This window comes from Apodemus sylvaticus, chromosome 12, assembly GCF_947179515.1.
Source record: "Apodemus sylvaticus chromosome 12, mApoSyl1.1, whole genome shotgun sequence".
In the NCBI taxonomy this organism is placed as follows: Eukaryota; Metazoa; Chordata; class Mammalia; order Rodentia; family Muridae; genus Apodemus; species Apodemus sylvaticus.
This window is the reverse complement of record NC_067483.1, coordinates 31,877,513-31,899,814: the sequence shown is the minus strand read 5'-3', so window position 1 is coordinate 31,899,814 and position 22,302 is coordinate 31,877,513. Positions and strand designations below refer to the sequence as shown.

At 43.9% G+C, this 22,302-nt stretch overlaps 1 protein-coding gene across 1 annotated transcript in view; it reads left to right on the top strand.

Moving 5' to 3' along the window:
* Nucleotides 1–4,262, top strand: part of Actr3 (actin related protein 3) — a 42,305-nt gene extending 38,043 nt beyond the window's left edge. Inside the window, exons 10-12 of the mRNA XM_052201033.1 lie at nt 41–166; nt 1,974–2,057; nt 3,086–4,262. Of these exons, the coding sequence (XP_052056993.1) occupies nt 41–166; nt 1,974–2,057; nt 3,086–3,181 (306 nt within the window). The 3' untranslated portion in view covers nt 3,182–4,262. The remainder of the gene's footprint in view (nt 1–40; nt 167–1,973; nt 2,058–3,085) is intronic.
* Nucleotides 4,263–22,302: the final 18,040 nt, after the last annotated feature.

Sequence of the window (22,302 nt, the reverse complement as noted above, 5' to 3'; positions counted from 1 at the left end):
AATTTTTGGTTTCTTGTTTTTTGTTTTTCTACCAACACAGAACATTGTCCTCTCTGGTGGTTCAACCATGTTCAGAGACTTTGGACGCCGTTTGCAAAGAGATTTGAAGAGAACTGTAGACGCCAGGCTGAAGTTAAGCGAGGAGCTGAGCGGTGGTAGATTGAAGGTTGGTTTTCTCAACCATTGACAGGGAATGTGGAAGGCTCCCTGTTACTGCAGTGTAGACTGAGGCCCCCTGTTACTGCAGTGTAGACCGGAATTTTTGCCAGCGTCTCAACTTAGCATTAAGACACATGCAAGGTGTTCTGCTGGACGATGGCTACTGTCTGAGAATCACGGATGCAGTCTGTTGTTTGGTACTTTGATCTGTTTTGAGCTCTGTTGAGTAATGACGAAACTTCACAGCTCAGGCAGACTGCTTATGCAATAGGTTTTTATGTTTGCTTTCCTCCTCAACCAACCACTTCTCCTGACACACACATAACTCCACCATGTGAAAAGCTGATTCGTGTTTCACAGACCTAGTTTTAAATCTGTGTATTAGGGCCTGGTAAGATGCTTGTTGTACACACCGAGTGACTTGAGGTTGATCCCTGAAATCCATGGAAAGGTGAAAGGAGAGAAGCAGCTCTTGGAGTTATCCTCTGAACTCCTCAAGCACACCACGACACACTGTCCACACACACAATAAATAACTTCTAAGTTTAAATTCTGGGTTTGAGAAATTCATACATTGATTATACAAACAAGGTGTGGCTGTTGACCTGAGACATTGTTCACCAGTTGATTTAACAATGATCTGTCAAGCCAAAGGAAAACAGAATTAAATAAAAAAACAATGGCATATTATTCAGTCAAAGAACATACAGTCCTCTTCTTTTTTGTAATAATTTGGGTTGGTGTGCACGCACACATACATGCGCCTATGTGCATCCATCCACATGTTGAGATCAAAGGATAACTTGAATGAGTTGGTTTGATCCTTTTACCATGTGGGTCTTACGGGCAAACACAGATTGATAACAAATGCCTTTTACACCTGAGCTGTCTTGGTGGCCCTGCCTACTCCAGTTAAGGAACTCTAGGAAGCTTCGGTTTGCTCAGTGCTACCTAGCCTGAACATATTTGAAAATGCAGGCTATTTATTTTCTGTACTTTGTCTTGGTTTGGGTCTATTTGGTGTTCCTTGTGGGTGGGTGTAGTTTGTGCTTTGACGGTCACATCACAGAAGCGGTATCATATCAGTTTTACTGTGTTTTATCAGAGGATGCATTAACTTTAACCACTTGGTGTAGTGCTTCCTGCCAACTTTCTCCTGTGTAGCGGGTAACTTTGCATTCCCTTGTGTAGAAACTTAGTGGAGGCCTGTCAGGCTGTGTAGCTGTTGGCTGTGTAGCTGTTCTGTTCTTCATCAAACTTTTCAACCAGCAGTTTTAACATTCATTCTTGTTTTCCTGAAATAGTTGTGGCTGAGGTCTTTGCCAAAAGTATAGTTAGTTAACTTGTTTCTGTTTGTCACTGAATAGTTGCCAGAAGTATGGTTAGTTTGTTTCTGCCTTCCCTAGTTTTGCCCCATGCATGTCTCCTTTTATGTATTTGATTTGCATGTTTAGTATTTAAGTATACATGGTTTATGGGGTACACTGTGATAATTTGATACATGTGTTCAAATTGTAAGATTAAGGCAAAGTAATAGCGGTTCTGTTTCTTTAAACAAGTATCATTGTGTCTGGAGCCTCTCAACTCCTGTGTGGTAGGGCAAATAACTGTGCTATGCTGTGTGTACTGAGAAGTGTGGTCATCTGCTTCCTTCTGCTTCCTCAGTGGTCCACGTCCACTATAATCTCAGGTTCTGAGTCATGTCCCTTGGACTTTATAATTATTATTTTTGTGTATGTGCATTTAAGCTTAATTGATTGAGAAATTGGTACTTGAATTTACAGTTGAAATGATGTTACTTTGTCACTTTTTAGCCCAAGCCTATTGATGTACAAGTTATTACACACCACATGCAGCGGTATGCAGTCTGGTTTGGCGGGTCAATGCTGGCTTCCACGGTACGTAAATTTACCTGTGAACTTTTATGTTTTAGAAGAATAAAAAACTGAAAAGTGTGTGTGTGTGTGTACACATAGATAGTATTTATATTTGGAAGTCATTTCACTTTATTGTTCTTTTTACTTTTTCTTTACTAGACATTATATACTTCAGAGTGAGCTTATTATACTGTGTTTTAACATTTATTATAGAGAAAATTCCTTTAAATGTGCAGAGACAATATTCACCAGAAGGCTATTGGTATTTCTGTTTAAATATCTAAAAATATCAAGGAAAACATTAGGTTTCATTGCATAGGAAGAATAGTGTTTGAAACAGAATAAAGAGAATTATTCTAGAATCTTCTTTCTAGATCTCCCTTAGAACATGTTCTAATATAATTAGTATAGTAAATATTTATGCTGTTGTATTAGGGCATGGGCTATTAAAATAAAGAATCTTTTTATATAAATTACTAGATTAGCAACATTGGTTATAAAACCATTTAAAACAAGTAAAGATTGTTTTTTCTCTCAATTTAGTCATCTGCAGCTGTGGTGCAATGCGTTATTAGGGGTAGGGGTGGTGTGTGTGTGTGTGTTAGAGAGAGAGAGAGAGAGAGAGAGAGAGAGAGAGAGAGAGATTTGCCCTTTAGAATGTAGTCATACATCAGGTAAAAAGGGCAGGCGCAGGCATACTTATAGTGTGACCTTCTGCTTCCTTAGGTTCTTGCTATACTTCAGATTCCTGTCCCAATCTAAAGCTAGATTTCCCGAGTGGAAATGCCCAGCAGAGCAGACTGCCTGTCATAACTCCGTAGTGACAGGTGTCCAGTGAGCAGTGGGATGTGAATTAATGGTCTGGAGTTCCAGCAGATTTATCTATCCTAGACTTTAATCTTCGTTCCTAGAGTTCTGAGCTTTGTCTAAAAGCCATGAATTGACTGATAAATATTGTATTATTTAACACCCATTTTAAAGTATCTCTTTTACAGACTTTCGCAAAATAGAATTTGACCTCTAAAATGCATTGTTTGTTTTGCTTTCAGCCTGAGTTCTACCAAGTATGCCACACCAAAAAGGATTATGAAGAAATTGGACCTAGCATTTGTCGTCACAATCCAGTGTTTGGAGTCATGTCCTAAAGTTGACTTCTTGTTTATTGGGGTTAGGGAGATGGAAACGAGATAATCTTTCTGATGACCTGTTTTTGTCTGAATGGATGGTTCTGAGGTTTTTAACCAAACACGATCATACAGGAATATTTAATGAATGTGTCAACATGCAGATGTAGAAGAGAGCCAAGACGATTGTTTTCCTTTAGGTTGAGTATTTGAATCTTATGTGTATCAAAAAAGAAATGGGTTTTAGTTCTTTCTGTGCCCTGATATTTTGTATATTATTGACTTACCCAGTGTGCTGGGCTCTGTGGGTGTGTAGAGAGCTCTGTAATGCCTGATGGGCACTGCCGAGTGGGCCGTGCCGGAGCGTGTTTATATTTCATACTTTTTTATACTTTGAGGAAAAAAAAGTCAAAGAAAAACTGTAGTATTGGAGGGAAACAATGTGACCAAGGAAAAGATGAATTCAACAGCAGTCTCTTGGGACTTGGCGCACACTCTGGGTTCCAGTTATCTCGAGCTGCTCCACCCTCCCCAGCCCAATGGTTCTCTCTGCAAACGCTTGGATCTAAGAAGCTAGTCTCCTGGGTTAGCCGATGCCTGCCCTGCTTTCTGGTTACTTACATTCTGTTTCTTGCTTTAAAAGAAAGACAAGACTGTTGGACCAGTATTGCAATTCTGTAGAGTCGTTTCTTATTAAAACAATAATGTGATTACCAAAATTGGCATATTTAAGGCCTAATGCCATTCTAATAAAGGCAAAAATTTCTTTTTACTACTTGTTTCAGGCTCTTTGATCTCTTTATAAGTTAACTAATACATCTATTTTCTTCAAATTCTGCAGTAGCTCTTTAAAAGCACAGCGGTTGGATAGCAAGCTGACTTTTTTATGTGCTCTGTACAAATAATTGTGAACTTTTAATATGTTGAGTGCTTTCATTTTGATAACTGGATCTCCATTTGATATTTCATTTGTATAACTCATTTGCAGTCTGAATTTTTTTTAGTGCCAGTCCCTGACATATCATGAAAAGTTGGTTTTCTTTGCATTTTCAAATATCTGGATCATGAAGAAAAGTGATGACAATAAATTAAAATTGAATTACCCTTCCGGATGGTTTTTCTTCATGCAGTGGAGTTCAATTGGCTGTCTACATGTTCAATAGGATCCTTGTTTCTGGAGAAACAGTGGCATTTGTTTAAGTCTCTGGCATGTGTGTGGTAGAGAATTTCTTGTGAACATAAGATTTTCCAGTTAGTTATAGAATAGCAAATGAGATATATATTATTACTGTGAAACATTTGAAACAGCACTGTCGGGAATAACACCATAATATACAAAACACAATAGAATTAGGAATGCCTTCATTACATGCCCTTAAAGAGCTTTTGTGGCCTGTTGCAATAAATCTACAGAGACAAACTTGGGGACTGAACATTAATTCTTATGTAGAGTATATCAGGATATTTATAATTTTATTATTTATCTAAGAATGGCAGGTTGTAAGAAGTTGGATTATGAGTTTCATGAGCATATTCCAAAAGTATGAGCGTGGGTTTCTTCCTCACCCTTGCCCTCTGGTGTCATCATTTCTGGCCTAATAATGTGTAGTCAAGGAGCACTTGTCTTGCAGTTGCCCGCACCCATGCTGGATGGCCAGCAGCCAGTTCTAGGGAGCATGGCACCCTCTCTTGGCCTTTGAGGACAACAGGCAGAACACCTGCAGGGGTGTACACAGTACTTTGAGGCAAACTAGTCACATACAAAAATAATCCAACTTTACAATTACATATCCTCTCTTTGGGTGGCGGGGGCATAATCTAGAATGACAAATTTAAAAAATCATGTCCATTAACCCTTTATGAGAAAGCTTTTCAGAAGCTTCAGGCCTAGGCTTGTTGGAGAACACAGGAAGATCGGGGCTCTGTTGTTTCCCAGTATGCATTTGGGTCTGTGTCTGGAGGAGTAAGCTATGCCATGGTTGAGGTGCGTCGGAATGAGCGCCTGTGCCCGTTTGCATGCAGGAATGCCAGGAGGCGTTAGCTAGCCTCTAAGCACTCTGTACCCCTTCTTTTTGAACGGGGTCTCTCTCTGAGCCTGAGCACCAACAAGCCCTAACAGTTCCGTCTCCACTTTGCCCTTCTTGAAGGTGGGGTTACAGATGGACCAGCCTTTCGGTGGATGCTTTTCTTTCCTGATCATCTCACCAGCTCCCACAGGCCTATTTTGACTCCCTACTGTGGTCCAAGCTTTGTGCATGAAGACTTAGGAAGAGTTCTGACCTCACCTTAGAGGCTATAGCAGAATAGTCCTGTTCAGAAGTTATCTCTGACGTATCACTTTCTAGCCTTTTTTTAAGAAAACTTCTCTGTGTTATATCTGCCCTTAAATAGGTCACATATTTGGTACTTTATGTTCTTAAAATCTGCCTTGAATTTTATCCTTTTCAAGACTATCAGGTGAAAACAGTTCAGCTCTTGTCTTCATTTCCTGTCAGACTCATAAAATGCCCTGGAAAATGCACGTATAGGACAGAACAGTGTTTGGCTCACAGGTCCGTGGCGCTGTTGCGGGGCTGCAGGGCCACCTGCAGGAATCCAAGGAAGCTGGTCACATTCTGTCCAGCCAGGAGGACCAAAGGCGTGCTCACACACATGCGTGCTTCGTAGGCTGTGGCACCATTGATTCTTAATTATATGACTGTCGAACACTGAAGCACCACAGATCTTTTGTTGACGTTTGGTCTGAGCAGCACTTTCTTTTTGTACTTACCTCCCATAAAACTGAAGCTGGCCGTTGCTTGGGGGAACTGGAAGCGTGAGTAAATGGAGTTAAATGCTTTTTGTCTTGCCTGAGTGGGAAATAAATTACTTTGTAAGCCCATTGCTTTTTCATTCAACCGTTAGGATTCTGGCACTCTTATTTCCCGTCTATATAATGTATACGTGTTTGTGTGTGTGTGCATGAGTCTGGGGTGCCTGTGCAAGGGCCTCTGTGTGTGCACGTACACACAAAGAGGTCAGAGGACAACTTCAGATGTTAATCCTCACTCTTCACCTAGTTTGAAACCTCACCTAGTTTGCCCAGAGTGGCAAATACCTATCTTTGCCACTCTGGGCTAGCTCAAGAGCTTTTTCCAGGGACTGTTTCCCACCACTCCAAATGAGTGTTGTTGGTACTGATACTGCTGCATCTGGCTGTATGTGTGCTCCAGGGATTCAAACTTGTCCTGCGTCTGATGGCAAGCACCCGTACTCACTGCATTGTCTCTGTGACTCGGATTTTGTTTTTACATTGGGGTAGCTTCAACCCATTTCACAAGAAATTTCTTCACAGTCTGCCAGGAGGTAGGAGTGGCAGCTGTTGCTGCTGAGCCTAGTCCTCCCTCTGCCAGCTGGTGAGCCTAGTCCTCCCTCTGCCAGCTGGTGAGCCTAGTCCTCCCTCTGCCAGCTGGTGGGGAGCCTAGTCCTCCCTCTGCCAGCTGGTGGGCCTAGTCCTCCCTCTACCAGCCACTGTGTTCCCAAAAGCAAGTGAAATCACAGTTACCTGAGTAATGTCTCTTACCTGAAGGATATAAGATTTCAGAGAAAATGAAAGTGTTGTTAGACTCTTGTCACACACAGTGAGATTTATTGGTTAGCATTTGGAATGTCTAAGGTGACAGACATTCTTCCAGATGCTGGATGCATGATAGTGAACAAAGCAATGTGGATTTTCCATCTGCAATTTAAAGATTGTTAAGAAGGTTCTCCCTCGTTGTGTGTGTGTGTGTGTGTGTGTGTCCATGAAAGCCAAAAGTATCAAAGCCCCTGTGGCTGGTGTTAAAGTGTTCTGGTTTTTTAAGTTATATGACGTGGTGCTAGGTACCAAGCTGCTCCTCTGCAAGGCCTGTGTATTTTAACTGCTGAGCCATCTTCTCCAGCCCAAGCACATTTTCTATTTAGGACTATTTAGATGGCTCAGCTAGTAAAAGGCTCTTGGTGTCAAGCCTGGTTTGAAGAAGACAACCAACTCGTGTTAGTGGTCCTCTAATTTCATGTACACGGAGGCTCAAAACATACACATAATGCTTAGAAGAATTTTTTTCATCTGAATGTTGATGAGTACTATACACTGTTCACAAAATCCTATCCTACCCAGAATCATGAGCTACACATTCCAGAGTCGTGCTGAGTTCTGTGAATAGCTGTCTCTTGTGCTCTCTGTTCTGGTTTAGACCCCTCCAGACCAACACAAACAGACCCTTGCAGTGTGTTAATATTAAAACGTTTTGTTTGTTCTGAGGTACAAAGGGCCTTTGCTTGAGGGGGCACTGCGGGTTAAGCACAGGGCTCCCTCCCAACGCTTCCTTTCCGTTTTCTATAATGACTGATTGTTTAATGCTGACATGTTAGAGCCGAAATGTTTGAATACACATTTAAGCAATAAAAAATATTGAGCAGGAAACACAAAAATATGCTTAGACTAGGACCAGACCCTCAGTAGCCCCAGTATAAATATAAAAGGCCCTCAGTAGCCCCAACCACACAAAGACAAAATCGGAAAGATGCTGGTTTGAAAGTGTTCTTTTCTATAAATTGGATTTACAGAGAAAGCCACATGTGGTAGTTGTCTGTTTTCCTTTGGGGAAAATCCCCCCTTGTCAGGGCTAAAGAGAAGACTCAGTGGTTAAGAGCTTGTGTGTGTGAAGGCATGATGGTCCTAGTGTGATCTCCAGAACCCACATTAACAACAAGCACTGCTTGAGGGGGGTTGTCTGTCCACTCAGCTTCCCCCATCAAGACCGTCTGCCAACTAGCCTGGAGGGAGTGGCGAAGCTGCACTGACCAGAGAGACCCTCTCATAACCTGGCAGAAGAGGGGAGCTAAGTCCTTAGAGTTGTCCATGCATGCAATATGTAATTAAAAATAATTAAAAGAAAATTCACCTTTGTATAAGCAATGACTCTACTGAGTGAGTTCCTAATGGAAGCCTGGTAAATGTTAGTTCCACTTGGGGAAGCACCCTGCCTTCGTGGAGTGTAGGCAGTACTATGTGGCAGCTCTCTAACCTTGAGTTTTCGGGGCATGGTGTACTTGCTTTGATGCCGTTGAAATAGTGTTACTTCTTTCTTGTAATTAGATTCACCCTCTTACCTCCCCACCCCCAAAAAGAATAGGAGCTCTTTATTGCTGAGTCATCTCTCCAGTTCCTTTTTTAAAAAAGATTTATTATTTATTTATTTATTATATGTGAGTACTCTGTAGCTGTCTTCAGACACTCCAGGAGAGATGTCAGATCTCATTATGAATGGTTGTGAGCCACCATGTGGTTGCTGGGACTTGAACTCAGGACCTTCGGAAGAGCAGTCAGTGCTCTTAAACACTGAGCCATCTCTCCTGTCCCTTAACTAAACCTGCAGAAATACTTCAAGAACTCATTCACATTAATAACCACTATTTTAAAAAACTATTTCATAGTTGTACGTGTGAGATCAATGAACATTTTTTTTCCTATTTTGGTAAATAGGAAACTTAGCATTAAATATACTGGTGTGTATATTTGTAGCATAACACACATGTGTGCGCGCGCGCGTGCACACACACACACACACACACACACACACACACACACACGCTTTCCCTATCCTGTAAGCTATTTTCCACTTTCACTGTTTTGTGTGTAGACACTTTTCTCCTGTAAAAAAAATACCTGCCACTTAATTCTTGTCTAGGTCTTGGCCTGCGTTGGGCATAGGGCAGACAGAGGTTGAAAAAATAACTTCCTACATTGGCCCCAAGAAGCATTTGCTTTAGTTATTTTCCTGGCACTGTCTCCAAGCTTGGATGGTGACAGATGGTGTGTGGTACCCTTTTCATTGGAATCCCACCTCTGTCTAATAAAGCACACATCACCCTTAGGCAATGAGGCTCTGTACAATCCAAACTCTTGATAGCTCCACTGTCTGCAGTCACCTGAATGTCAATGGATAGATATGTTCATTCTGATATGTGCTAAGTGCTTATGAGTCTCCATCGGTAGCATTTCTATAGATGAACATAGGAGGTTGTAAACCATCAGATCACACCTCAAGGAAACACAGTGTGTCATCTGCAGTTGAAAGTATATGGAAGTGAATAAGCCATCGTTCATCCCATCTTAATTTGTCTTTCAAACTTCTGTATGTTTACATTTGGTTTTCAGTGTGGGAAAAAAAGTGGTTAATTATCAATTAACAGTGTTTCAGATGCTGGCTCAGTATGTAAAGTGCTTGCCATACAAGTGTGAAGACCCAGCTTTGATCCTCTGCACACCGGTTACAGTGTAAGACTCGGCCAGTCTTACCTACCGGACCTCCCCACACCTCAGTGGACCACGCAGACATGGAAAATCGATGCAAAACGCACGAGGAATTTTTTAATAGCTGGGCACTGCTGCCCATGCTTGTAACCCCAGCTTGGGGAAGGCAGAGACAGGAGGATCCCAAGGGTTTGCTGGTCAGCCAGTGTAGCCAGTGAACTCCAGATTCAATGAAAGATCTCATTTAAGAAAAAAAAAAAAAGTAGTACCAGCAAGATGTCTCAGCAGGTAAAGTCCCGTGCTGAGCAAGTTTGAGGGCTAGGAGTCCATCTTAAACCCACGAAAATAGGAAGACAACTGTCCTGCAGGCTGCCCTCTGACCTCTACATGACCTCCGCATGTGCACTGTGGCATACACGCCCTGACCCTAGCAGGTTACCAGGCTTTGGGGCAAAGGCCTTTACCCACTGAGTTTAGCCCAAGGGAAGCATGTAAAATATCCCAGTTGCACCGTGGTTGGGGAGGCTGGTGGATCAGGGCAGGCTATGCAGGTGAACCAGGAATAAGGCTTGACAGTTCACTAGCACCTGGAGAGATTAGCCAGGGAAACAGCTCCCCCTGCTGCCTGGGTGAGAGACTGCACAGAATTGTGAGCACATAATGAGTGGCAGGGGTGGGGGATGGACAAACAAACAAACAAACAAACAAACAAAAACCAAACCGGGAAACAAAACAGAAACATCACAAATCCAGCTGCTGCAGAAACACTGTCTAGGGCAAAGGTGAATGCAATCAGGCAGGCCTTCCACACCCCTTCACTAGAGCCTGGGGCACATAGAGATTGACATACAAAAAGTGCAAAACACAAAACTCAAGAGACAAAAGTTAACGGGTTGGTAGTCAGTGTCTGATGGGGGCGGGGCGGGGATTCCACTGGAGAGTGGATCCCAGGGCCAGTGAGCTGGCTCAGCCTGTAAAGATAGCACCAAACCCGATGACCAAGGCTGGCAACCGAAATTCAATCCCTGGAATCCACCGAGTGGAAGGCAAATACTGACTCCTGTAAGTTGTCCTCTGATTTCCACAGATGTGCCCTCCTCCCCCCAGTAAGCAAAGTAAAAGTAATTATATTAATAACGATAATACTATTGACACTTATTTTATAATTGGTTATGTAAATACATAAATAAATAATACTATTATAAAGTAGAGCCCCATGCTGAAACTCCCTTCAGCAGGAAGGACATATGTACTTTGTACTTGCTTGAATTAGATGCCTAAAAAGACACCCAAGGGAGAAATACAGCCCAACTTGGAAGAAATGCTGCTGAGGTTGTACCTTTTTAAAAGTTTTGTGCATGGTTATATATGTGTGTACATGCATGTGTGTTTGTGTGTGTGTGTGTGTGTGTGTGTGTGTGTTTGCCTGTGCTTGAATGTGGAGGTCAAGAGCCAATGTTAAGTGACTCTGCTCTCCACCGTGATTATCTTTAAAGCCAGGGTCTCCCTGTGAAGCTGGCCTATGTAACTGGCCTGGAACTTGTCATGTTGCCCAGGCTGGCCTCCTGCTTCTGCTTCTTGAGTGTTGGGATTAAAGACTTGTATCCCAATGCTTAGCAAAAATGTATACCCCAGGCTGGCCTCAAACTTGTGATCCCCCTGCCTCCAGCTCTTCAGCATACCCTACCAGCACCACCACAAGTGAGTCTGTAAGACTCAGCCAGTCTTACCTACCGGATCCCCAAGTGGACCATGCAGAGATGGAAAATCGATGCAAAACGCATGAGGATTTTTATTAAAAACACTAGCATGCTAGGGTCGCCCTGCATATGAAGAGTGAGTGACCCCCATTATCCGTGCCAAGGACTTTTTATACAGACCCCAGGGCAGACTCCATGAGGCACAATGTGATTGGCAGAACTGTAATATCTTTAAACAGATTGGGGATGAGGTAAATGGCCAGTGGTCAGTATGGGCAGTCCTTTGGAATGTGTCCTCACCCCTAGGTCAGTCTCTCCTTCCCCCTTGTGGTCTGAGGAATGCAATCCAGCCCCTGACCCTTTTTAAGTTTCTGAGTTAATTCTTTCAAGTCCATCATAATTTTTGAGGCAGAGGCTCTTGTTGAACCAGGGCTGACCGTTTCGGCTAGAATAGTTGGCCAGGCAAGCCCCCAGTTGCCATCTCAGTTGTCATGGCCAAGGCTGGTGTTAACAAGCACATGCTGCCACATCTGGTGTTTTATGCGGGTGCTGAGGATCTGTCCTCATGTGCACATAGCTCTGCTGTGCCCACCGAGCTGTCTCTGGAGCCTGAATCCCGTCTTATATCCAGTTTATTTCTTAGATCTACTTGCTTTTTTTTTTTTTTAATTTTTTTTAAAAGATTCATTTATTTAACGTATGTGAGTAGACTGTCACTATCCTCAGACACACCAGAAGAGGGCATAGGATCCCACTGCAGATGGTTGTGAGCCACCATGTGGTCACTGGGAATTGAACTCAGGTCCTCTGGAAGAGCAGTCAGTGAATGCTCTTAACTGCTGAGCCATCTCTCCAGGCCCCTACTCACTTGTTTTTAAATGTAAGCCTTTGGCACTGGGGCGGTAGCTCCGTAGGCAGAGTGCTGACCTAGTGCGCACCAGCCCTGGGAATCTTCTCCAGCATCTCACTAACTGGGATGGCGGGGCCGGCTTTTATGACTATCTTTTTTCTCCTCTCCTAACAACCATAATCCCTTCTCACTTATTTCTCACACCTCTAACCTCTCTTAGACATTTCATGTTCTTCTTGTTTACTACTTAATTATTAATTCCTTTAGCTTAAGTATCCCCACAAACCTCATTTTAAAGGCTGATTTTTGTATGTTTATTCCTGTGTATGCAGGTGTTCATCTGTGTGTGAGTTTGTTATGTGCCTGTGGAGGCCAGGAGAAATTGTCAGATCCCTCTACATCACTGGTCCTCAACCTTCTTAACTCTGTGAGCCTTTAATACAGTTCCTCCTAGTATGGTGACCGTAACCATAAAATTGTTTTCAATGCTGCTTCAAAACTGTAATTTTGGTATTGTTAATGCATTGTAATATAAGTATTTTTTAGAAATAGTGGGTTGTCGTACGGATTGTGACCCACAGGTTGAACCACCTCTCTAGAGCTAGTGTTATATGTAGTTTTATGGAGCTATTATATTATTATATGCATATATTTATTATTATCAGTTATTATATTATATTATATTATATTTATTATCTTTTTGGTTATATGTGATATGTAGTTGTGAGACACCTTACATGGGTCGGCGCTGGGAACCAAACTTGGGTCCTCTGTAAGAGCAGCAAGTGTTCTTAACCCTAGAGACATCTCCTTAGCCCCAAGCTTCACTGTTTACCACCGGTCTGAGCCTTACTGAGGACACAGGGATGTACCCGGGTGTCCTCTGCTGCAGATAATGCCAGCACTGCCATCAAATCCTTGAGTCTGATACTGCAGTCAGCTTCCCTTCCCAAGGGATAGTGGGAACACGAACTCAGATGAAGATGACTCACCAAGAGGATTAATGTCAAATAAAACTAGGCTGACTCCATACCCAAGAGGCGTTAAAGCCACAAAGTAGACATGGCCAGACAAGAGCCTGTCCAGGACACATCATGATGGAGATCGCTAAAATAGAAATCAAAGATTTTTAGGAACACCAATTCATCCATCAGGGTAAAGTCATCAAGGGCTGGTGACATCATTGCTCGGCAAGTAAGGGCACTCACTGACTGACCATGTAAACCAAAGGAGCGAACCAGCTCCTGAAAGTTGTCCTCTCATCTCCACATGCATGGCATTGGTCACACACATACATACTACGCCACGCACATGCATACACACACCATGAACGTATACATGCACAAGTAAACAAAAAATTAAAGCATATCAGAATAGCATAGGATTTCTTATTAGAACAGTAAAGGGCAAGAAAGCATGGAATGATACACTACAAATAAAAAGGTAAATAATCCCACAGAAGGTAAAACTGCTACTGATCCAGCTATATAACCTGATGATACACCCAAAGAAATCTAAGCTTCTACACAGATGCCTACACCTCCCAGTTTAATTCAGCACTAGTCACAAACAGGGAGATCTCGGAACAAGCTTAAATGCCCACAAACAGATGGGTGGATAAAGAAAATGTGGTGTCTATGCACGAGGGAGTTGTTTGCACTCATAGAGAACAGAGTGACTCATTGTAGGAGAATTAGTGACACTGGAGGTGATCACGTTAAGCAATAAAAGCCAAACTCAGAAAGAAAGTCCTCCCCAACTCCTGCATACAGCTGTTGTAAAGCTAAGGAAGCCCGGCTCTCCGGGAGAAGCCCGGCTCTCCGGGAGAAGCCCATACCATGCTCTCCTGTGTATCTTTTCTTCCCAAGCGTCTTCTTTGTCCTAACACTCGTGCTTAAAATCTATACTATGTAACTCTCCCCACCTCTGTTTTATTCTGCCTTGTACTGAATTTGTTTTCTGAATCAAAAACCAAGAATGCAAAGGAGGCTGGAGAGACGGTTCAAGGTACGCACTTCTCTGCTGCTCTTGTGCAGGGTCGAGGTTCGATTCCCAGCACTTAGGTCAACTGGCTCACCGATTCCTTGAAATTCCACTGCCACCAACACTCTGGTGTGTAGAACTGCACACAGACCCACATTCATACACATAATTAAAAAAAAATTCTATAAAAAAATTTAAAAACCCAAGCAGCCTGTTTTATTTGAGTCAAAGTCCCTAAGAGGTTAAGGGAGAGAGCCAGATGCTCAGGCAGTAATGTGCTTGCCATGGGAATTAGTTTCTTTCTGTTCCAGTGATAAGACACTGTGACCGAAGAAACTTACAGAAGAAAAAGTTTGTATTTTTTGTTCCAGAGCGTTAGAGTCCGTGATGGAGGGAGGGGCGAAGGCGTGGTGGCAGGAGCAGGCAGCTGAGAGCTCACATCCTAACTGTAGAGAGTGAACTAGAAATGGCTCTCAGTCGAGGATGCATTTAGTCCTGCAGGGACTGGATGTGCTGGGGCAGGGGTGGGGTGAGGTTGGGTGGGGAGTGGGTCTCGATTTGGGGAAGAACTTGTGTGAGGGGGTTACTGGGAGGAGGGGGAATGATATTGGGATGTAAAGTGAATAAATAAATTTAATTTAAAAAGATTGCTCTCCGTGACATATTTTCGCCATCAAGGTTACCCCCTAAAGCCTTCTCAAACAGCGCCACCTACTGGAGAACTGGAGACCAAATATTTAAGCGCCTATGACTATGGGGGATGGGCAAGGACTAAGCCTCTTGATTTGAGTTCGACCCCTGGAACTGATGTAAAGGTGCAAGGAGAAGCTGACCCCAAGACGTCCGTCCTCTAATTTCCACATGCACACCGTGGCATGGGTGCCGATGTTCGCTGCAATGATAATACATGTTTAAAAAAATGGGCTCATGGGGTGGCTCAGTGGGTCAGGGCAAGTGCTACCAAGAGGGTGATGGATACTTTAGCTGTCAACTTGACTGCATCTGGAGGGAATGAAAACCCCAAAATGGCTGGGCACACCTGTGAGGGATTTTTGCTTAATTAAATAAATTGAAGCGGGAAGACCTACTTCTAATCTGGATCTTTGTGTTGACAAGACACATCTTTAATCCACACAGACATCTAATTTGGGCCACATCTTCTGATGGACCTGTATAAGGATATGGAAGAAGGAAGCCTAGTACTTTGCCTGCTTGCCCTCACTAGCGAGTTCATTACTTTACTGACAGTAGAGTCTGCTTCTTTGGGATTCCAGTATATACTGATGATCAGTGGAGACATCCAGCCTCATAGACTGAAAGACTCCTAGATTCTTGGACCTTCCTTTCATAGGCAGCCATTGTTGGACTAGCTGGACCATAACCTGTAAATCATTTATATATATATATATATATATATATATATATATATATATATATATATCCAATATTTGTTATCTAATTTGTTTTCCTTTTATTTAAAGCTCCTTCAGAAAAACAGTTTTTTAAAGATTTATTTATTATATATAATAAGTACACTGTAGCTGTCTTCAGACACTCCAGAAGAGGGCATCAGGTGTCATTTCAGATGGTTGTGAGCCACCATGTGGTTGCTGGGATTTGAACTCAGGACCTTTGGAAGAGCAGTCAGTGCTCTTAACCCCTGAGCCATCTCTCCAGCCCTCTAATTTGTTTTCTATGTCAAAACTAAGGATGCAAAGAAGTCTGGAGAGCTGATATATACGTATATATCATTTATAAATAATATATGCCATACATATAAACTGTATATACACAATCTTTCATATATATCATATATATATATGACATATATATATAGAATTGTTTTAATTAGGGTTTTACTGCTATGAATAGACACCATGACCAATGCAAGTCTTACAAAGATAACATTTAAATGGGGCTGGCTTACAGGTTCAGAGGTTCAGTCCATTGTCATCAAGGTGGCAGCATGGCAGTGTCCCAGCAGACACGGTGCAGGAGGAGCTGAGGGTTTACATCTTCATCTGAAGGCTGCTAGCAGAATACTGACTTCTGGGCAGCTAGAATGAGGGTCTTAAGCCCTCACCCACAGTGACACACCTACTTTAACAAGGCCACAACAAGAGTTACATATAATTAAGTTCTGCCTGAATAATATATTCCATATATATTATATAATTTTTGTTACCCTAGAGAACCCCAACTAACACAACAACTGACCACCTGAATCCTATCACTAAGACCCAAGTAAAAGGAGAGAATTGACTCCTGCAAGTTAACAGCTGGCTTCTAATCACTCCCTGAGATACACATGCACACTAAAATAAGCAAAAATATACTTTAAAACCGGTGAAGGAAATTCTTAAGCTACTGTGGGTGACAGCACCCAGTTGTGCCTCTGTCCTCACCACCCTCCAGCCAAAAGCATTCTATAAGAGCCAGGACTCAATCTGTAACCTCAACACTGCCTTTGTGGCAACTGGCAGCAAGCCCCAGGTTAGGAATCAAACTAAGCCACTTTAATAAGAAACACTGGGGACAAGTCCTTTGATCAGATTAATTTGGGACCGAACAAGGCATTAACAATTAAGATCAGCATTGGCTGGGTTGTTTGGGAAGAGAGACTGGGAAATGCCAGGCTTTGAATGCATTCTTGTTTGCATCCATTTTCAGAATTACATCTTTAGTGCAGAGGGAGCTCCCAGCAGATCACGTTGGCTTCATGGTCAGCGTGATGCTTGCAAGCATGCCGTGCTAGAATTAGGCTGTGACTTTTGGAGGCACCACGGTTGGGAGGCAGTGAAACTGCGGTGTTTTTATTGCCTGTAGTCCAAGGTTCTAGTGGTGTTCAGAAAAGTTGGAATTACTAGAAATCAATCCCCCTCCCCCCATCCCTTTCCCTCCCTCTCCCTCCCTCCCTCTCTCTCCCTCTCTCCCCCTTTCTCCTTCTCTCTCTCCCTCCCTCCCCCCTCTCTCTTACGTTTTATTTATTTTTGACGATTTCATGCCTTGCCCCATATACAACTTATTTTAAACACACACATCCTCAGCTCCCTCTCCCACTCTGCTATTCCTCCCTGCAAAGTGGGCAAAGTATCCCCATTCTCACCTTCATGTCCTCTCCTTTTAAAATTTTCTGATAACCCCCTGAATCCACTTAAGCTCTGCCTTATGGAATAGTGACTGGTCTTGTTGGCGTACTCTTGTGATGGCAATTAACAAGCAGACATAGATGTCCGCATAGCTCTTAAAGAGCAGCTGTCCTCATTATTCCTAGTGCCCCAGACCTAGATAGATTCACATGGAGTATAGACACGTGAATGTGTTTGTTGACAGTTTAGGTAGGAACCATTGGTCTGAGACTTCTCTCCTCCCTCATAATATGGTATGGCAGGTAGTTTTTGTTGTTTTAATTCAGATTTCGTTCTTTTGGATGGAGTCTCATTTATCTCAAACAGGAGCACGTGTGCACACACACACATACACACACATGCACACATAAACACACACACACACACACACACGCCATGGCATGTGTATGAAGGTCAACAGATAACTTTCAGCGATTGGTTCTCCCTTTCTACAGTGGGACCCAGGGATCTAACCCAGACTCTCAGGTTTGTCAGCAAGCATCTTTAGCTGTCCTGTCCATCTTAGAGACTATTTTCTTCTGGGGAGCTTGCTGCACTGGAAGCTACTCATTTCTCTAAATGTTCACAGATACATTTCTGAAATCTCATCAGGACAAATGGAGCAGACCGGAGGTCCTCTGCTGGCCTCCCACCTTCAGCCTTCCTTCTCCCTGTAGGCGACAATATGTGACTGCATCTGGCTGCAGTTGGACCCGTCCACTGCTGAGCTCCTGGGAGGAGTCACATGCCCGGTCTCCAAGAACTGCAAACAGAATGACAGATGGTGGCAAATTAAACTGGCAATTGAAAAAACCAGAGGGTTTCCAGGGCCTGTGCCACAGGAGTCACTCCAGAGGGGAAGATGAGGAGCTGGAAGGTAGCCCCACACACCAGCAGAACACTTATGCAGAAGAGGGGAAGACAGGGAGCGGGGAGGCAGCCCCACACACCGGCAAACACTTCCAGAGCACCTATGCAGAAGAGGGGGGCATGAGAGAAAGTGACTTATTTCATATCAAGGAGACTGATAGTGTGAGCGGTGTCCAGGGTCAGCTTTAGGCTGGGCAGGAATAGGACAAAGGCTTATCTGAGGGTGGTCCCCTAGTTACACTGTCTTTCCATGGTGTTGGAATGTGTGGGAATGACTGGGCCTTAAGTGACATGATATAGACAGGGGGGCAGAAAGCTGGGATGGGTGAGCGCCCCTGGGATGGGTGGGATTATTCTGTGTGTGTGTGTGTGTGGCGGGGAGGTCAGAAGACAACTTGCGGAGTCAGCTCTTCCTTCCATCGAGTGGCTCTCAGGAATTGAACTCATCACCAGCCTTAGCAACAGGTTCCTTTAGCCATGGTGCAATTTAACTACCCATGCTCTCTTTTAAAAAAGTTTTGAGTGAGGGTCTCACTGTGCATCCCTGGTATGTGTCACCCAATTAAGGTTATTTATTTATGTTTATTGTGTGGGCACGTGTGTTTATGGTGTGTGGTGTGGTGTGTATATGTGTATGTGTGTGTGTGCATATGTGTCTTTGTGTGTGTGTGTGTGCATGTGTCTTAGGTTATGTGCATACCACAACACACATGTGGAAGTTAGAAGACAATTAACTCATGGGAGTCAGTTCTCTCCCTTTAGCATGTGGACCCCAGGAACTGAATTCAGTTTGTTAGGCTTGGTGACAAGTGCCTTTTCCTGCCCAGTCCCTTCGTATGAAGATGAGACTTGTTTTCCTAGCGTGCATAAAGCCATAGATTCCATCTCTTGCACCACATCAACTGGATGTGATGATAGGTGCCTGTAATTCCATCACTTGGTGCGTGGAGGCAGGAGGACCGGGAGTTTGACCCTATCCTCAGGCTCGCAAGATGGCTCAGCAGATAAAGGCACTTTCTGAGCATGCCTGAGTTTATGCCCTGAGACACACAGCCAAAGGAGAGAACAGAGTCCCCCAAAGTGTCTGCTGACATTTTTTTGTGCTCTCTGGCATGTGCACGGTCTCTCAACCACAAGCATATACACATCACCACCACCACCACCACCACTACTATTACTACTACTACTAAATTCAATTAATCAAGGTCACCTTAGCTACATAGTAAGTTCAAGGCCATCCTGAGATACATGAGAGCAAGAAAACAAAGAGAAGATGACAAGATGTGACTGTGTAGGACCCCCCAATGGGGAGACCCCACTCGAGTCTCGGGTCGGCGCACACCCAAGGAAACGTGAGAGACCGGCTTGATGCAAAAACAGGAGGCAGTTTAATTGCAGAGCTCCGGGCCGACACCCCGACACGTCTCGTGCAAGAGACAAAGTGGTCCGCCCGAGGCTCAAAAGCTAGGGGTTTATATGGGAAAAGGCAAGGGGGTTTCATGCGTGCGCGCGCTTTACATAATTAGTCAATTTATACATTAAGGGAGTAATTGGCATACAATTACTTCAGCGGGTAGTAGGTGCGTCAGCAATGTAGGAGAGTAGAACGTAGGGGAGTGGGAGACTTATCTTGTTAGCAGAGGGCCTAGTTAACATTAAACTACTGGAGAAAAGAAAGGGTGAGGGGAGGGAGCCCAGATGGCCCATGACTCAGCGGAGGTTGTTTAGGCTACTTTTTATCTTTTTGGCCGGCTAGTTTCTGGAATGTCTTAACGACTTTGGGAGGACCATCCTGCTATTCTAACAACCTTGAGAAGGCCCCAGCTTGTCTGGGTTTGCCCCTGGCCTGCAGTATGCCTGGGCCGTGGATTCTGTGAGGTCTTAACTTTATTTTTGCTTCTAACTTCCATCAACGGCAGCCTGTTGTCCATGGTGGGCTCACTCAGGTGGGGTAGGTACCAGGATGAAGAGCTCCTAGGAGGAGAGGAGATCCAGCCCTTACTCAGCTCGCTGCCGAGACACTAGGAATATTCACATCCCACAATCTCATGCTCTCAGCATGGTGTTTTCAAATGGGAAGCTGAGGCAGAGGACTCCAAGCGGAGTTTGGTGGGCAAGGTGTTGTTGCAGATGTCCCATGATAAATCACCTTTATGTGGCTGTGACAAGTCACCATGACCAAAAGGAGGTTGTCTTAGTCACCGTACTACTGTTGTGAAAGGACTCCGGGACCACGGCAACTTTTATAAAAGAAAGCATTTAACTGGGGATTGCTTACAGTTTCCGAGGTTTAATCTGATTTCATTCATCACAATAAGAAGCATAGCAGCCTGCAGGCAGACATGGTTTTGGAGAAATAGCTGAGAGTTCTACATGCAGATCGGCAAGCAGCAGGAAGTGAGAGACACTGGGCCTGGCTTGAGATTCTAAAAGCCCAAAACCTACTCCCTTTGTGGAGAAGGTGTGTTACTTCCTCCAACAAGACCACGCCCACTTCAACTAGGCCACACCTCCTATTCCTTCTCAAGTAGGGCAACTGCCTGAGAACCAAATGTTCAAACAGGAGCCTCTAGCGGCCATTCTAATTCAAACCACCACACCATTTAAGGAAGAAAAATGTTTACTTCAGAGGAATGGTTTCCATTGCGGGTGTGAAATATGGCGACTGGCAGAGAAGAGGTGGGAGCAGGAGGAGGAAGCTAATGATCACATTGCATATGCACACAGGAAGGAGTCAGGGGTTGGAGAGAGAGAGAGAGAGAGAGAGAGAGAGAGAGAGAGAGAGAGAGAGAACAGAGCACTAGCCAGTGGGAATGGTAAAATTCCTTTAAGACCTCCTCCATGGCACACGTCCTCCAACAAGATCATACCCCCTGATCGGTCCCAAGGAGTTCCCCTTGTTGGGGACCAAGTATTCAAACATACGGGCCTATGGGGGCATTCTAATTCAAACCACTATATCTTCCCTGACAGTGTGGGGCTTTCTCACTGTTTCTCTGACTGACATCCCTGCTCCAATTGTGCGTACGCACGCATGCACATACGCACGTATGCAAGCATGCACACACGCACTTTCGCAGCAGCTTGTTGAACTCAAAAGGCATGAATCCGACTCCTTCCTCTTCCCTTTCCTCAGCTACCCTGGTGTTGTTTTTCTCTCAAACTCTTAACGAAATGATCCTTGAGCTTAGTTTGTTCTAAAATTCCCTGTTTAGCAAGACTACTAATCCAGAGATGGGAACACCACCTCCCCGGTAACACCTTTATTTCCTCTTCCTCTTCTTTCTTATTTAAACCCTCTTTCTAGTCCCTGTTTGTTCAAATAGTGCATTCCTATTCTTTGACAAGAAACAGATACATGCTGCTTAATTATAGAAAACAGTAATTCATACTATAAATTATTATTAACTAATTATTCCAGCCCAGTGCTACCGACTCATCTTCATCCCAGCTTAGCCCCAGTTGCTTGTCACAGCTGAATTTAGATGGCATTCTGCCTGCCATCTTTGCTCCGTTTCTCCTCTGGTCTGTCCTGGACACCAAAGACATGCCAAACGTATCATCTAATTTGTGCAAGTCCCTTTGTTAAGAAATTGAAGTATCTCCTTGCTCCCTTGCTGCCAATTCGAGGACAAATAGCAGTGGACAGGAATTGGAGCCCCGAGGAAAATGTGACTTATTAGGGAGGCAGTGGGCGTGAACCTGGAGTCCCAGGGTTGTCAGCATGAGAGCACCCATCAGGATTTCCAGGTTATCTTGTCTGGAAACACAGAATTGCACCAGGGACATATGGAGAATGGAAGAACTAGAGATAATTATCAGAGTGATTCCAAAATGGAAGTGAAATGGGGAGGTGGGAAAGACGAGGAGCTACAAAGCCTTGAGCCAGGAGGTTTGTGAGCCTCTGGGGTCACTGACACAGCACCCACCTTCTTTCTAATTTGTATACTGTTGTCTTTTCTCACACATGTCGCTTGAAGGGAGCCCTCAAGGAGTCTCCAATCTTCCTGCCAACTGGCTTCCTTCACATGCCATTCTTCCCCCTCTGCTTCCTCTCTTTCCCTACCATATAACTGTTGGTGTGATGCCCAGCCCCTGCCTGTGCTTTTACTGCATCTGCATTTCTGAGTCTGCCCCCCCCACAGATCCTGTCCCAGGGAGATACTCAGAGCTAACTGAGAGCTTGCTGACTGACCTACAGACACTGCCTCATGGGACGTCTTTCCATCTGAGAAAGTTTGTTCTTCCCCTTGGGCAGAGGCTTAGCACTCTTCCTTACCAGAACCTTCAAGCACGCTTGTTGCAGGTTGTCTTCTTCTTACTGTCAGGTGGAG